We start from the raw sequence: 17,281 nt of genomic DNA on the forward strand, positions 1-17,281 counted from the left end.
CTGGAGACATTCAAGACCAGGCTGGACAAGGCTCTGAACAACCTGCTCATTCCAGGAGGGTTGGACTAGATGACCTTTGAAGGTCCTTTCCAATTCAAACTAATCTATGATTCTACCGAACAACTGCTGGAACAGTGAACTCCTCATCCCGGGATCCTGCACACTCAGCCTGCTCCCAATGCTGTGTCAGAGGGTTTGACACATTCTAAGCAAGTTCCATCTTGGGAGCAGCCTAAGGCAGTGCAGCCTTAAACTGCACGTCCACCAAGGGTGATGTTTATGGGCTCTGTGCTTCCAAAAGGCAGGAGACCCTGGTACCACAGCTGAACTTCACAGCAATCTCAAGGGCTGAAGCTGGAGTTGTGTGGCAGAAGGGGTCTGGTGGCAATGCCAGCTTTCAGGGAACCCTGACCCATGCCCTGCCTGCTGCCTGGGGGCTCTGTGATCAACCAGGTGATCAAACTGAGCCAGGCTAAAAGTAATCCTATTTGATGCACAAATCCCAAACGCTTTACAGTAATTCAGAAAGGAAATAGTAAGTACAGGGCTGTGGGACAGCCAGCAGTGATGGGAGCTAAGCTGGTTTTCTGTTCTGGAATGGACATGTGGATACCATCCACACAGGCTGCCTGTCAAGTTGCTTATGGATGGACAGATGTCCCTCATGTCATACTCCTCAGCAGCAACATGGTTAACTGTGATGGCAGGCCTCTCTTAATCATTTAAATAATTAGCTTTCAAAGTTAACACCCTATTAAGCCAAAGGGAGGAAGTTCACACCTCTCCTGCTGTTATTGTTCCCGTCTGGCTGGCTGCAGCAGCAGAATGACGATAGTGCCTTGGTTTGTGTTGTGAAGGTTATCTTTGCAGCCAGAAGGGGTAGAGAGAAGAAACTTCATTTATAGAAAAGGAAGAAAGCACAATACAGCAAAGCCTCTGGGAAGATTGCAAGGCTGTAGGTTTCAGGATTTGGTTTATGTGTGAATTTTTTTTTTAACTGTCCTTTCCACTTTCAGTTGGGTAAAAGATTCTGCTATTCTGAGTAAGACACTGTATTAAAAATGAAATAATGTGCATTGTATTATATGACTTTTAAAAACCTTATTCATCAAAGACAATTAATTCACCTCCAAGTGTGCGGGCACTGCTCTGTAGGTAACCCTAGTGTCCTTGACAGGATTTTCCACAGACAGGAAAATGTCCACAGTGCTGCAGGTGGCTGTTGTGACCCTCATGGTGTGACAGTCTGTCTAGCTAAGGTGAGCACTTTAACATGCCTATGGTGCTCTGTGTTGCTGAGGAAGACAAGTTCCTTCCAATGTCTTATATATACATTAAACTTTGTAGCAGTAAAAGCAGGGGAGCACGGTTGGTCGGTAATGGTGACACAAAGGATGTGCTCAGTTCTGGCATAAGCAATGGCTATGTTCCATTTCCCTTCACAACCCCATGTGATGGCTGATTCTGCTGAGGTAGCTAGTACAAAATTATTTATTTTTGTTTCTTTTTTTCTTTGTTATTTTTTCTGCTGATTTAATGAGCTGAAATGGGATTACTAAAGGACAAGGCTCTCCCCCACAAGAATTCTCTGTCCCAACATTAGTTTATAGAAGAATCTGCTTGCAAAATCTCAGCTTTGGTCCATGGAGACACAAGGAACTCAGACCAGATGATGGCCCTTGTGATCCTTGAGTGACCATAAAAGAATCAACATCCTGAATTCCCTAGGCTAATTTGCAAATCTACACATTTGAATTGCACATTAGCAAGCTAATGCCCCTTTAACATCGGTTTCTTTCGTTCATGGTGATCTCTCTTCCAAAGGAAGAGAAATGCTGCGGGTAGAAAAGAGAATTGGTCACTCTGGCATTGTTTGCATCTTTTTCCTGTCACAGGTCTCAAGCCTGAATCCAAACATAATGTTAAATAGATACATTTAGATCAAGGTAGACCACCTTTGCCTTTCCCTGGTGTTGCTGCTTTGTGAGATGTATTTTTATCAAGGAGAAAAGCTGAGTTTATGCTGGCAGAGAAGGAATGGCTTGGCCTAGTTCCCAAAGTTCACAACCTTTTTCTATGTACATGTTACAATTTTAGGGAACTGTCCCAGAATCAACATTTGCCTGGGAAATACTTTCCCATCGCACCCTAACCTTCTGCTCCCTTTTTCTACAGTTGAATTTGCAATGGTAAGCCTTTTTTATATTAAAAAAAAAAAAAAAAAAATAAAAGGCCAACTGACAGTAAGTGGAAAACTATCTGTGAATTCTTATATTTTATGACGGGACTTGTGTTGTGTGCACAAGAGCCCATACGGGCAGCATCTGGGCCAATTCAAGGGGTGTCTATGAGTTTTTTTGGGTTTAGGAGGCACACTGTGTATAGAAATACAGCAATTGGTTTCTTCTACGTGTGTGATGACACCTATGAACATGAATTTCTGAATCCATTGGACTATTTTAAGAAATTCAAGTTTTTTTCTGTATTTTGTAGGCAAAACATGTAGTAGACTTTTCATACAGAAACAAAGAAAATATAATTAAGGGTTATTTGTCCATATGGTCACTTCAGTCTTCAAGGGACCATGTTCTTGCGATTGGAAAAAAGTGTATGAGATCGTGTGATTCCTTGAGGATTGCTCCCTGGGTGTAGCTAAATGGTCCAATTGTGGCTGCTTCTCATGGGTTTGGATGAGAGGCAGAGAGGACACAGAAATCAAGTTCATGATGCAAATGTCATGAAAAAGAGGCTGACTGCTCCCGCTCTCCCAAGAGCTGCAAGAACGTCAGTGTGAGGTCTGGGACTATTTTTTTTTCCTTTAAGAAAATATTTACTGGTTCTTTTCTACATTCCTTACACAGTCTAAACAACACAGAAGCCAAGGAGAGCTGGGTTTGGATTATTAACTTTTTCAGCTTTTTTTTTTTTTTTTAAATTGTTCATTTAGGGTACATCTAAACTGATGTGTTGTTCTCATCTTCTTTAAAATTGCTCATGCTGAAATTGTTCAACACCCAAGAATATTTGCATCCATTGGGGTTGTGGACACATACAGTCTTTCTCTTGTTCTCTCTGCTAGGTAAGAGATGTTGCTCCCCTCAGCTGTGGGTGTTTGCTGCCCAGGGAAGTGGTAGAGTCACCATCCCTGTAGGTGTTTAAAAGACACATGGATGAGGTTCTCAGTGACATGGTTTAGAGGCTGACTTGACAATGCTAGATTAATGGTTGGACTTGATGATCTTTAAGGTCTTTTCTAACCAAAATGATTCCAAGATTCTGTCACCAGCTCCCTGGACAGTTAGCATCCCCTCGCTAATCTGCCAGCACAGCCAGGTTAGCAACAGTGTGCTGCTCCTTAAAGGTCTGCCTGTTTGTTTTGATTGAAGAAGGTCTTGGGGTGCTTGCCCTGAGACTAGGCATGGAAGGGGACACTTGTAACAGAGTGACAAGAAGCTGGTTGGCAGCCACTAACCTTTTCCCCTGGGCACAGCTGTTTGCAGAGCTCCCATCTGCTCAGGCTTGTTGGAAAAGCTGGCTGGATCAATGTAAACCACTTAAACCTGGACCTGTTGTCTTGTTACTAGCAAGGTACCACTCTTTAAATGACATGATTAATAGCCAGCATCTGAGGGGATATTTTGCCCATCAGTGGCTACAGCAAATTGATTTTAGGTGAAATCAGAAAATTGAAAGGAGAGTTGGGAAAATGTTGTGTTTCTGCTAACACAACCACAGACTTGAGCAATTTGCAGTTGCTCAAACAACCATTTTTTAGCATTCATTAATGCCTTCTGGCATTGCAGTGTTCCTGGCTCGTGCTGGTTGTTCTGACTAGTATTTGGCAAATGGATGTCCTGAATGCTTTGTGTCCCCTGCAGTGGTCATGGTGGAACAGGGTCATGCACGTGTGGGAGTGTGCGAGAGGATGCGACAGCTCATGGGGAGGAGGGCTGGGAGGCAGGTTACATGGAAGGGATTGCACAGAGTCCCCAGCCTGGTTGCCTTGGAGAACCCTGATTCAAACAAGGAAAGTAGGGGCCACATGGGGCCGTTGAGGTGCTCACTCTGGTCGCTGCTTCTTTGGGTTATTACTTTTCCAGCCTAGGGTGGGGATATGCCACAATGTCCCAAACATGTTTTGATTTTGCCTACCTTTACATGCTGCTGGGATTTAACTCCCCTTGTACATGCTTTCTGTTATAGCTATAGACTGACTCTGTGTTTTCAGCATTCACCTTGAATTCCAGAGGTTGGCTGGTAAAGTGATGTCAGCAAACCCGCTAGTGAAGATTTACACCAGACCTCTGTTTTCCTTTGATAATGGATTAAAAATGATCCCTGAATGGATTAAACTGTATTGACAAAATGACTTTTTTCCCCCTTTTATAATAACATTTTTATGAGTTTTTTTTTCATTTGATAGCATAACTGTGGGGGAAGAAAGAAGAATTATACCCTATATGGCATAGCAATATCAGCAGAAATTCTGCAGTGAAAAGAGAAGAAATCCATATGCTTTATTTTAGAGGTCAAGAACAGTCTAAAGTTACTTTTCTTTTAAGTTGCTGGAGGCTGCCTAGAGGTTAGGCTGCTTTTAGTCTGCAGCAGACCCAGAGCACCCATGCAGACAAACCAAGCTAGACCTCATAGATCACATTATGTATATTAGTGCAACTGTGGTAACCTGGTTGTATGTCTAAAGGTTCAGGCTGAGGGTTGAGCAGAGCTTGGGTAAGGGTGGCTGGTGAAGGTAGTCCTGCTGCCTGCCAGCCCTCCTCCTGCTCCCTCAACAGCTGGTTTGTTCATCAGTCAAATTCTGGGCTGTCTCAGCTCACAGGTGTAGCTTTAAGGCAAAACAGGAGTGGTGATCCTCATCTGAAAACACTGTGCTATGGGCTGTGACTGTTCCGGTGCAGGCTGACCACCAGCTCACGTACCCAGGGGTGAAGGAGAGAGAAAGTGGACAGGAGGAAGCACACAAGCTGGATCCTCCTGCTCATCCATCAGAGCCATGAGACTGGTGTTGTTCAGAAAATAGATTTGACAGCTCTACCACTTCAAGGAGTCTTTTGTTGTCACAACTGCTATGGCCACACTGGCAAATCATTTGATGTATACACATGATTAATGATTTTTGAGTATGATGATTGTAAGTAAATGAGTATGGTGTAAGGTAAAGTCACTTCTCATGTGTTTCAGCTGGTCAGATCCTCCTAACCTGCCATGTGTGACATATCAGAAGGGCTTAGGGCTTAATGTCCTGCTAAAGTGCAGCAGGTGGGCATGTTGACTGGAAGGGTATCTTGGGCAATAGCTTGTAAAACTACCTATAGATATAGCTGTCTGCAATATGGAAGTCTGATCTGTCTATTCAAAAGTGGTCCTTGTTGCTTTAGTCAGGTGAACTGATAACTCTGGTTTCCACTCATCTGGAGCTTACATGTTTGATGCAAACCTTTTTTCTTTATAGTCTGTCAAAACTTGCTGGTGTTAAGGAGTGTTAATTGAGCTGAGTTACTGGTTTCTCTTATTATGCCAGGAGCAACCAACCTTCAATAGATCATCTTCTGCCACCGTTTATTTCTGGAGATGACTTTCATGGATGACTTCGCTTACGAAGAATTTTCTGAGGCAAAGACGAGGGATTAATCTGCTTATTTTGTTTAGTTTGAATTGACCTTCTGCAATATAATGAAACTAAAAGGATGTCTGATTTTTCTGTTCTTTATAAGTCCCCAAGTCTTGTGATAATGTATGAAAAAGTAGAGTTCCCTTAAATGTCCTCACTTTATCAGGACCAACAGTAGCAGGAGTATAATGATTTAGTACTTCCTTTAGCTGCCTGGGAAAAATAAGGTATACCTTATTTAGGATTTGCCCAAACCAGATAAGGTATACCTTATAAAATTTGCCCAAAACTACTCAAGATATTAACTAGAAAGCTAAACTTGGAACGAGGTTCCTTGAATGGTCATCCTATTTGATCTAAAACAGGTCATGCTGCATTGCTGTTTCTTGTTATTTGAACCTGCCTACTTCCAATACATTCCCTCTTTCTTACTTTAGCAATTCATCAAAATGAAGAACACAGCAGTCAAGAAATAAGAGGACAAGAAGAGCTCAAGGATACCTCTGATGCTCAGGTAAATGTGTAAGATTAATGGTGTCCTGGGGACTTTTTTCAGATCTACGAGTTGAAGGATCTGCTCTCAAAAGCTTTGGGAAATGGATTTTCCTCCATGTTCAAATGCAGGGAGCCCGTAGGAGGGAGAAAGTCTGCTGCCTCTTGTCTTATGCGACTATTCAGAATAATATTGATGATTACTTTGGGAATTAATTCCATGATGTTGCAATTGGACAGCATTCTTCACCTATCTCTCTCCTCTTTTTAGATAATACACATAGCATATACCAGATGTGAAAATAAAATGAGATGTGTTTAGGAGGCGAGGGCATGTGACATTTTGATTGAATTTTAATCACTGTAAGTAGACATGCAATGAAATGAGGATACTTATTAGTCACTCGAGTGTAAGTAACAACCCTTTTCTTCCTCCCATAACTACCCTCATTTACAACCAAAGCATACTTCTAGATATTGCTCAGAAGAAACTTAACTGCCTTTTAGAGTATTTTATTGTGGAATTGCTTACCCTTTTTAATTCTGTGAATTTTTTTTGATTAATCTCCAGTTCATTCAATCATTCAGTTCATGCATTCAAACTGTGCAAGTGTAACTATATTGCTCATTGAATTGGTACTGATTATTGCTTTTAATTTAAAATTGATTTCTCCCACTCTTGACTGTTGGTGGTTTTATTTATTTATTTTTTTTTCTATTGCTCTTGAAAATCTTATGTTTCCCACCATTTGCCACCTTTTCTCCTTCCTACACATGCAACTTGCAGTTACTGTCTCTGATTTATCTCCTAACACCTTGCCTGCTTAAAAAGCTGTTTGTGAGAAAGACAGGATTTGCACTGATGTCTGTAAGCAAGCTTGGCTGAAGGGGTACAAGCTGTATAGCCAAGTCAGCAGTACCTATGTTTTTCTAAGGGCAGGGGCTGTCTTGACAACCATGAGCCCAGAAGGGGCTACAGACAGCCCTGGTAGCAGGGCTGGGCCATGGCAGACACCTGGGGAGCGCAGGCAGAAGAGTTGGGGACCCTGCATCCTGCACCTGTGTGTCACTGGGCTTTTCTGGCACGCTCTTCAGGGTCATGCTCAAGCAAGGTGTTTGGAAATGGACTGCTCTTTCATGAATTGCACACAATTTCAAATCTCTTAAAAAAAATTAATATGTGGTAGGAGCTCAGTGTGTGAAAATGTTGTTACTTGGCTTTGATTCCCAATTCACATCAGTGTGGGGTCTGAGGATCAGTTTTCTAGAGCTCAGCTGTGCATTACAGAGCTATAGAAAAGACCCAGAGGGCTTTCTGTTTTCTTTTTTGGGTTTCATGTATGCTCAGTTCTACTTGATTGTGGTAGTATTATTATTTTTTGAAAATGTTTGCTCACATATATGTTAGAGATGTGAAAAGAAAGGCTATGATGTGTACTCAAAGCTCCTAAGGAGCTAGCTAATAAGATTACGTGGGCACATTGTAAAAACCGAGGGGAATGTATTATTGGGATATTGATTCACTCAGCTTTTACTTGGCTGGAAACCAGTTTCTAAAATTTGAAAGAATTTGAAACACATTTAAAATTAAATGATTATTAAGTGAGCAGTTAACAAAGTTTTCAATTGCCCAGCTGGGAGGAGAGCAGGAGCATCATCAAAGTAGCTGTTGCTCCAATTTTTTTTGTCAGTGCCATAAAACGACATAGTACAATCACCAAATACAGTTTGGTTTAAGGGTGTGAATGACTTTTTCTTTTTTTTTTTTTTTTTTTTTCCATTTTAGTGAGATTGTGCATGTGACTGGAGCAAAGTGAATGATCTTTCCATATGATTTTAAGTTTTCAGGTTGTTCAAGGTGAATTTTGTAATAATTACATTGTTTTCACCAGACACAGGAGGAGCTAGAGGTTCAGTGAAAAAAAGCCAAAGCACCACAAACCTCTTCTGTTAACTAACAGAGTTGAAGGGTGTGTGCCTGCTCCAAACACCGCTCTGCAGGACTTACATTGGAGTCAGTTGACAAAACTGGCAGAAGTGTGGAAAAAAATAATCAGTACAGGGTTTTTTAAAAGTGAGCATGCTGTAAACAGTGCAAACAATGTAAATAAAAAAATCCAATCCTGTCTGCCTAGGGCTGTCTTAAATCACCTCTGTGTCACTTCTATTAAATTCCTTTATGGCCTTTGCAGAGGGAATATTTTCCAATGGATGTGCTGAAACAGAAAATGTGTTGTCAGCATCTTTGCTCTTCCAACCTCAGTAGTGACAAATTTACTTTCTTTCACATTAAATGTTTTTATTTCATTTCAAATATTGCATAAATACCTTTAATTATAGTAATTTTGTGCCGTGCATGGTAGTAAAGCCTTACTGTAAAGCTCCTATGTTCTTTTATCATTCATTAAATCAAAGCCAGTTAATATATGCAAGTTCTTGATTTTCACCTTCACGTAAGTTAGTACTAGGGTCTCTGTTCATGTACATGAATTAGAGGACTAAGCACCAACATCTGTGCATGTGGGATTTTGGAGGGTGTGCACCTAAACAAATGACAAATCGAAATCGCACTTTGCAAGTAGGGCAGCTTGTCTTTACCCTTTCGTTTAACAAACAGCTTCAAAGATATTGCTTGAAAATTAAATTTACATTGACAAGTGAAAATGACCAGTAATAGGAGATTTTAACGACATCTTCCCAACCAGCTTTTAGAAGCAGTCATCAATTAATTAATTAGTTGACCTAGATACTTTCTTACAATTATTTAGCAGAAAGATTTATAGTAGAAAGTCAGCATAACTGAGGAAATCAGAATTAAAAATGAGGCATTAATATTTTTCTTCTTAATAATGAAAAAGCATGTTTAGCCTTTTGTATTTTAAGTGCATTCTTTACTCCCAGAGCCAAGCGTATACAATTAGCTTGATAGTATCTTAGCTCTCCCAGAAAATTTTTAGTTGACCTTTTATCCTCTGGAAAACCAATAAAATAAATATATTTGTCATGTTCTCTGCAATTCTTTAAATCAAATAATAATTTAGGGAGGAGGGGACGTGTTAAAATGTAAGATTTCTTCATGATGGTTATTTGAAACAGGACAATCTGATCCTTTAATGAAATTTGAATACAGACAGTTCGTGGCAGGGCTAATGAGCTTGTATCTAGAGTTGCTTCTTCCTCAGGGTGCTCATCCATGCAGAAAGCAATAACGTGCCCTGCCTGAACACAGGCAGGAGGGCAAGGGGTGAATGAGAGCAAGCCCCCTGTGTTCAAAGAATTGTCTTTCTCCAAGATCTTTCTTCCACTTGAACATTTACCAAATCAAACTCCTACCCCAAAACTGAAGTCCCCCTTCCTTATCTTAACATACATGATTTTAACCACTGGGCTTTGCTTCATACATTGGAGATCAATGAGTGTTTGTTCAGCAGAGTGAACACTGACTGCATTTCTGTCGATGTCCATCTGACATCTGAAGTACAGGGACTCATAACCCTCTCTGCCACTTGTCAGTCATGGTCTGACTTGTCTGGGTACAACATGAGTGTGTGAAAAGTGCCTCCACAGTAGTCCCAAAGCCCTAGTAAGCCATTGTACTTTGAGTTGTCCTTAGCCTACAAGCCTGTGGGGGTTACAGCACACAGATGTTATACTCTCTACTAGAAGCATCCCAAAGCCAAGAAATAAGCAGGTTTGGCTCTTGCTGATGTCCCCAAGCCATTGGAGTGTTGTGAAGTGCAAACATTAGACCTCAGCCAAGTCTGTGATGATTGCCTACGTTCCCTGTGTAAATTACTGGAGAAAAAGGAGAATTTTAGGAAACAGCTCATCTCACCATTTAAAAATGTCTACTGTAGAGTAAAAAAAAAAAAAATAAAATCTTCTTAAGTACCTCTTTTTCTCTATTGATTAAATGAGTCAAGACAAATAGTTCAGTATATTCTTCTAAATTTGATAAAATCAGTCTCACTTCTGATCTGCAAGTGATAACAGTATGTTAGAACTGCTTTACAAATCCATGTCCTCAATTTAGAAGATAAGGACCTGATCTCATAGAAAACATAAGGACCTTCAGGTTAAGTGCTGCAATTCCATATTTTCTGGGCAGATTTCTGGCCTTCAGTGCATAGTTTCTTTATATGGGAAAGCTGGGTTCATCAGGGGGCTGGGGACTAAGCATAGGGGGTGCAAAGCACAGGCTGTATCTGAAATTCTTTTCTTCTCCAGAGCACAAGTGCCTGATGCAGGCTTGTGAGGAGATGCTTTTATGCAGACATGAGGAATTTAGGCACGTAAAAATTTCTTTCAAATAATTCAGTAAGGATGACTCCTTGGATTTGGTTGTGGAACCTGTTTTTTTCCATCAGCGTTAAAGCACATTTTCAGAAAGTGAAACTGTAACCCTCTTCAACTGAAGAAACCTTAACCCGCATTTCTGTCTTCCTTGGAAAAAACAGCAGGCTGCAGGATGTTTTGGGTGGACACTCTCCTGCCTTCATCAGTCACGGGTAGGAGTTTCTCAATGCCAAAGGACTGGAGCCTGCATGGTCCTATGGGTTAGTGGTCAGGGCATCCCTGGCTTCTGGTCCAAACTCATAAGATGTTTGATGGGTTTTGGAGTATATACTGATTCAGGAAAACTCAGGATGAATAGCAGAAAGAAAAGGGTGAAAGAAGTGGGGAGAAGGCTTATTATCAGATTGCCCTTGAAGTCATATAGCAATATGACAGCCATGCCACATGCCTGCTCCTCCCAAGGCATACGCTGTTCTCATCAGGAAACATCTGGGCTAATAAAAGCCATGTGGTATCATCGAGCTGGGTCTTGGTTACGCAGAGGCTATATCCATGACCAAATCATGGACAGTGATATTAGCCACTGGCTTTGCAGGGAGCAATTTAGCCCTTATCGGCTAACTTTGTGATGGGTCTGGTATGCCTGTGTGCATGCATGAATCCATCTTTGTATATATGGCATTTTTATAAAACAGCCAGTGCTGAATGTTTTGATGAAACAATGTTGGCATAGCTTGAATAACTGGCAGAATATTAGCCAAGAAAATAGTTCTAACATAGTTTTTAAAGCAAATCTCATTTTATTTCCTAAATAAAATCAGGAGATATTGATTTGTTATTTACAGAATAAATAAATGTAGCACAACTGTCTCTTAACTCTTACGGATTGCATACGTGAAAAATGGTTGGAGCTGGAGCAGGGGGAGTTGGAGCCTGTTATTTTTAGGAATGCCGTGTGTTGCGCTTCATTCTTTTTCCAGGGCTGTTCCTGGCTAACTTTCCCATGAGTTTTTAACCTCTTGCTCTTGTTCTCTTATGTAACAGGAAACAGGCTGACAGGAACAAATAAAACACAGCGTATCTGATAGTCACAGGCAGAGGAGCGGTTCATTTAGTTAGCCCTGCCTTCGTTCCTCCAAAGTAGATACATTTGGAGATTCGGATGCGCCTCAGCTCCTCTCCAGTTGTTTCCTCGGAAGCAGCGACTCATTTTTCTTCAGTAAACGGCACCGAAGTACCACAAATATGAGAAAACAGATGCATTTCTTTTAAGGTTGAAATTTGTGGTGGTGTCATGTCCTGGGATTGTGGATTTAAGTATCTGTTTGCTCTTTCTCCCACCCTTAAGGCAGGGGTGTTGTGCAAGCTTCAGGGAAGAGATGACATCGGACGGATTGAACTGGTCCAGAAGCTGGCGAGAGAAAACTGCCAGTTTTTGCAGACGGATAGAAAACCACCGGAGAAGGCAGAACAAGTAAGACATTTCTTGTTTGGGTTTTCTGTTTCTTTCTGGTGGGGGAGGGAGATTTAGGTCACAAAACTGAAATAGTAAAGCTGATGGTCAGAATCCAGGGCACACATTAGTCATGGAGCTGTAGCTGCTGTCCTCTGGCATTTATATTTCTGTGTTCAGTTCAATAATTGTCAACACATTTAAATTATTATGTTGTCATTAGCTGTCAGTTACTGTTATTAATATCTTATACACATAGGAAATAACAGATGATTTCAGGATGTTTTCTACCAAATTAGTGATTATGAAATATTTGGGGTTTAGGGTGTATTTAAATAATGTATAAGGTATATGAGTGCTTCAAGTACTTACTTTAAATTGTCTTAAAATTACCTTTCTGCTAGTGTATTTGGATGCAAATATTGGCTGGAGCTTTTAATTACGAATCAAAAAGAATGATCTGGGTAGGGAATTCAGCAGTTTCTTAAAAAAATGTGTTTTCAACCAAAAGTTACACCAAAGAAAGCAACATTCTGTTTATTGCTTCTGAAAGCACTTATTCAGATGTTAATAACTGGATTGAAAATGCAGTAAAACTTGACTGCTCTGCTTATAGCACAATGAATCCTAATTTTGTTCTCCTCGTAAAGATTTCTATTCTGATTGCATATTCATCTAAAGGTGCCCAGGATAATAACTGCAAGAAATAACAAAAATCCCACCTAGTCCTTACGTGTCTTGCTATAATGTATATGTAATTTATTCCATTTTCTGCTCACTGGACAGTAGAAAAAAGGTATGCGCTTTAGAAAAGAAATAGTTTTCAGCTCATCTGCAAGCTCATTCCTACCGAAGTAAGGCTGCACAAAGGAAAAAGAGAAAGGTGAAATCTTATTTTAGAGCTTCATGCTCTGTTCAGCAGTATTAAATTCTAGTCTGGTGTAGTTAAACATGTAATTGTATCAGTAGGTGTGCACGAGGGAGGAGGGTAATTAGCCAGGCTCAAATCCCTGAGATTGAATTGTTCCTCAGCTGATCCACTAACCATGGACATCTGGCAGAATTTCCATATGTCTTTAAACTGTATCAGCAAAGTGCAATTAAAAGTTCAGATGCTTAAGTAAAGAAGATTTTAAGCCAGGGAAGATTTGTAATTGTGTTTCAGGATTTGAAGCACAATTACAGATGCTGCGGCATAGGGGAGAGAGGAATCTTGGGACTGATATTTAAAAAAAACAGTGGATATTTTTGCTGCTTACTCTGGTCTTTGTAAAGGGTGCAGTGGTGTCAGCTGCAGCTCTGTAGCTGCACAGATTACAGTTCCAAAAATGGAAAGGGAATAATTGCTCAGCTTTTCTTCTCCTGTGAAAAGTATGGTACTTAGCAATTGCTGCTATTTAGGAGACGAGTGACTTCAGTTTAGTAGGAGCTGGAGCAAGTGGCTCATTCTCACACTGAAGGGTGTAATGCAGCAGTTACTGCTCTCAGGCAAGGATGTACCCTTAGACCTAGGAGGTGGAAGGAAAGAGAAATGTTGCCTGAAAAGTGGCAGAAGCACAGATCATTCCTCATGTCCCCTTTATTTCTGGGTGGGGAGCATCTTGCAGCTAGTGCTGGCAGTAACAAGTTCTGATGTGCTTCTCCTCACACTGCTCTGCACATTGCTCGTTGTGGTAGGCCACTGGGTGATGTGGCTGTTCCTTACAGCCCAGGCAGCCCATGACCAGAGAGACTTGCAGTCCTCAATGTGGGTGTGTTTGCTAATCCCCCAATGAACCTATTGATTTCATTAGGAATAGTCATGAAGAAGACATTTCTGAACGTGGGCGAGGTCTGTTGTAGGGTTCTCAGTTTAGCTGACTCAGGTAATTTACTTTCACTGGAAAGAAACCCACGCTTTGGTGTGGTGGGGCTGGTGGGTCACATACGTTCAGGAAGATGTGAGCTTCCACCCCTTCCTCTCCCTCCCTTCCTCCCTTGTGGTTTGAGAGCTGCTCTGGCGCATGTGCATGTGGCAGGAATTGGCTGGCTGGGCAGAGTTTGCTGTTCTGGGCAGCTGTTCCTCTCTTCTCCGAGGAGAAACGCAGTAGGCTGGGTAGTGAGTACTCTACTCTAGCAGTAGTGAGTACTACTCAGATGTGGGCTTTGAGACCTTCTCATCTCATCCTGCTATTGCAGAAGTGATGGCAGATTCATTGGCATCAGCCTACTGCCCAGTTCCTTGTGCTCACTGAAAATGTTAGAGAAACAACATGTTCTGGATATGGTATCCTTACAAAATTATGTGTAGCCTGCCCATTTTTTTTTTTAAAAAAAAGGAAATAATTAAAAGCATAGCTTACTCTTACATTACTTTCTTAGAAACATGGAGTAATGGGCACGTGGCATAGGCAGTGAAATGGAGTGACTCTGCATGTTCTCCGCAGTACCCTCATTTCTCAGCAAGTATCCTTGTGCTAAAGCTTTCACCAGCTTTCCCTCCTGGGGAGCTCAAATTGTGCTTTCATGGATGATCTGCCTTCCTCAAAGGGATGGCATTCGGTCTGTAAATGATGCCTGAACACCCTGCCAGGCTTCTCTCCCTGTGCTGGGATAGCCGGCTGGCTGTGCTGGCCTCGGGGCAGCCCATCGCACAGCAGAAATGCTGCTGGTTTGCAGGGCTATGTGTTCCAGCCAGCCCCGAGTGCTGGTGCTGTTCGAGGCTGGGGGCTTTGTCGCTCACCTGAAAGTAAAGCTGCTCCTTCCAAGATGGCCAAGGGGGAATTTTTGCCCAAAGAGGAGTTCTGGTTTGTTCTACTCCAGGAATAGTAGAAAAAAAAAATAAAGAAAAAAAAGAAAAAAACCCAACAAACGAAGAAAGCCCCAGCAACTCAACAACTTGAACGCAGAGTTAGAATTGTGCATATGCAGAGTTCTCTACGTGTACTGTGTCCCATGCACATAATGGGAAGTGGAATTGGGGCTCCTCTGGTGCTACCCATGGTGTTTCTAAAACAGGTTTTTTCAGATTAGTACAACATCATATGGTTTTCCAGCATTAACAGCAAACACAAATGTAGTATGATTAAGTTTTGCTGATTCTTGTACTTTCCTTTGAAGAAGGAAGAGCTCTCAGCCTAATAAAAGAATTTGGTATCTGATGACCCCAGTGACTTTTTCCTGTACAGTGAATGAGATGCACAGCTAGACTGTGAGGAGGACTGGTGGGCTCTCCTGTCATTCAAATAAATAATCACTGAGTTTGAGGACAAAACTTAGTGATTCATGTAGAAAAAGTAGATGACATGTGGATGTACTCTGGTCTTCCAGAGGTTTTCAGACAGATAAAGTACCTAAAGGTATTCTTCAAGGTGTGGTGTCAGAGGTCTGTAGCCCACAATGGGCAGGTGAAGCATGGATTGGTTTGGGTTGCTGGTTCAGAAGGAGACAAAATATATGTTTTTTTTTTTTTTTCTCAGAAAAAGCAGATGGTCTGGAAGAGGGAAAATACATGACAGCTGGGTGGTTCGCTGAAGGATAGCTTGGTTTAGAACTATGGTGGCAGAGAGAATGGATTCCTTGAGTTTGGATGTGTTCTGGAGGATGTAAATTTGGTACATATATATATATATATATACATATACGCATATCTATATCTCAACCTGTTCATCAGTGACCTGGATGAAGAGACTGAGTGCACTCTCAGCAAGTTTGCTGATGATACCAAACTAGAAGGAAGGGCTGACACACCAGAAGGCTGTGCTGCCATTCAGTGAGACCTGGGGAGGCTGGAGAACTGGGCAGAGAAGAACCTGATGAATTTCAACAAGGTCAAGTGTAGGGTCCTGCACCCGGGGAGGAATAACCCCAGGTACCAGTACAGGTTCGGGGCAGACCTGCTGGAAAGCAGCACTGTGGAGAAGGGCTTGGGAGTTCTGATCGACAGCAGGTTGACCATGAGTCAACACTGTGCCCTTGTGGCCAAGAAGGCCAATGCTATCCTGGGGTGCATTAAGAAGGGTGTGACCAGCAGGTCGAGGGAGGTTCTCCTCCCCCTCAGCTCTGCCCTGGTGAGGCCACATCTGGAGTACTGCATCCAGTTCTGGGCTCCCCAGTTTAAGAAGGACGAGGAACTACTGGAAGGAGTCCAGTGGTGGGCTACGAAAATGATCAGGGGTCCAGAGCATCTTTCTTATGAAGAGAGACTGCGAGAGCTGGGTCTGTTCCACCTGGAGAAGAGAAGGCTGAGAGGGGATCTCATCAATGTTTATAAATATCTCAAGGGTGGGTGTCAAGAGGATGGGACCAGACTCCTCTCAGTGGTGCGTAATGATAGGATGAGGGACAGTGGACACAGACTGAAGCAGACTGAGGCACTGAACCTACCATATGTGTTAGGTTTCCTAAAACTTCAGTTTTGCTAGTAAGTAGAAAGTAAATATTAGTAAACAAGCTTCTAAACAGCTAGATAAGTTTCTTCTCTGTGCTATTGCATTCCTACAATGAGATCCAATGTATTGATAAATAAATAAAATGAAATGGTTGTCTAAAATGCAAAGAAATTAATATCAAATGTGGGCTACCTATGCAAGCTTGCAGTTCTAATTTTATCATTACATGCAAATCACACTTAGAAGCCCAGGGAAATGTAGAACTGGATATTTGTGTTTTTATATTATTTAAATATTTCATTACCTTAAAACAATTGCTTTGACAGAAAATAGATGAAAAATCTGTGTTGAAATATTCAGCTATAAAATGAGCCTGCTTTTTTGAGAAGTTTGCTTACTGTTAGCATAATTATATAGAAAGCGAGCTCTGTATGTAAAACCGTTAAAAGTAATTTCTCCATAGCTTTATTTTTGCTCAGGCATATGTTTTAAATGCCTTTGAGGCATATTTCTAATAAATCATATATTTTTTTAACTTCTAAGCAACTATGGGCTAAATTAAATAATGCTTTTTAAATAGACGTGATGCCGTTTGTACAGTATTTCCAGTTATTTCAATGAAGCATTGCACTGATTAAGAAAAACATGTCTGTTTGTAGTGTCATTGTATTAGCAAAATCATAAAAGTGCTTTTCACCTCAGCAACATGGGGAAAATATTGTTTAGATTACAGTAACATTTTCATAGTCAGATCAACTGAATAAGCCTTCTGCAAATTGACACTAATGTTCAAAGGAAATGTAAGATTCTCTAATGTGTTCATTAGAGAACTAAAGAATATTAACTAGTTTCTTCAACTATATAAATTGTATTCTAGGTGAGGGCTCTTCCAGCACTAGCATGCATCAGTAGGGAGGGGAACGTTTCCTAAATCCACCTTATAATCCCTTTACAGATTAATGTATATATTAATTAGAGTTAGTACTCTTTAACAGTATGTAAGTACCTACAGCTTGAATGTATTGATTCTGTGACTTAGCT

At 41.2% G+C, this 17,281-nt stretch overlaps 1 protein-coding gene across 1 annotated transcript in view; it reads left to right on the plus strand.

The window, feature by feature from the left end:
- The window catches only part of RAPGEF5 (Rap guanine nucleotide exchange factor 5), a 158,878-nt gene that overhangs the window by 55,645 nt on the left and 85,952 nt on the right, over positions 1 to 17,281 (plus strand). Inside the window, exons 8-9 of the mRNA XM_065832436.2 lie at positions 6,067 to 6,143; positions 11,766 to 11,891. Of these exons, the coding sequence (XP_065688508.1) occupies positions 6,067 to 6,143; positions 11,766 to 11,891 (203 nt within the window). The remainder of the gene's footprint in view (positions 1 to 6,066; positions 6,144 to 11,765; positions 11,892 to 17,281) is intronic.

Source organism: Patagioenas fasciata, chromosome 2 (assembly GCF_037038585.1).
Source record: "Patagioenas fasciata isolate bPatFas1 chromosome 2, bPatFas1.hap1, whole genome shotgun sequence".
Lineage (NCBI taxonomy): Eukaryota > Metazoa > Chordata > Aves > Columbiformes > Columbidae > Patagioenas > Patagioenas fasciata.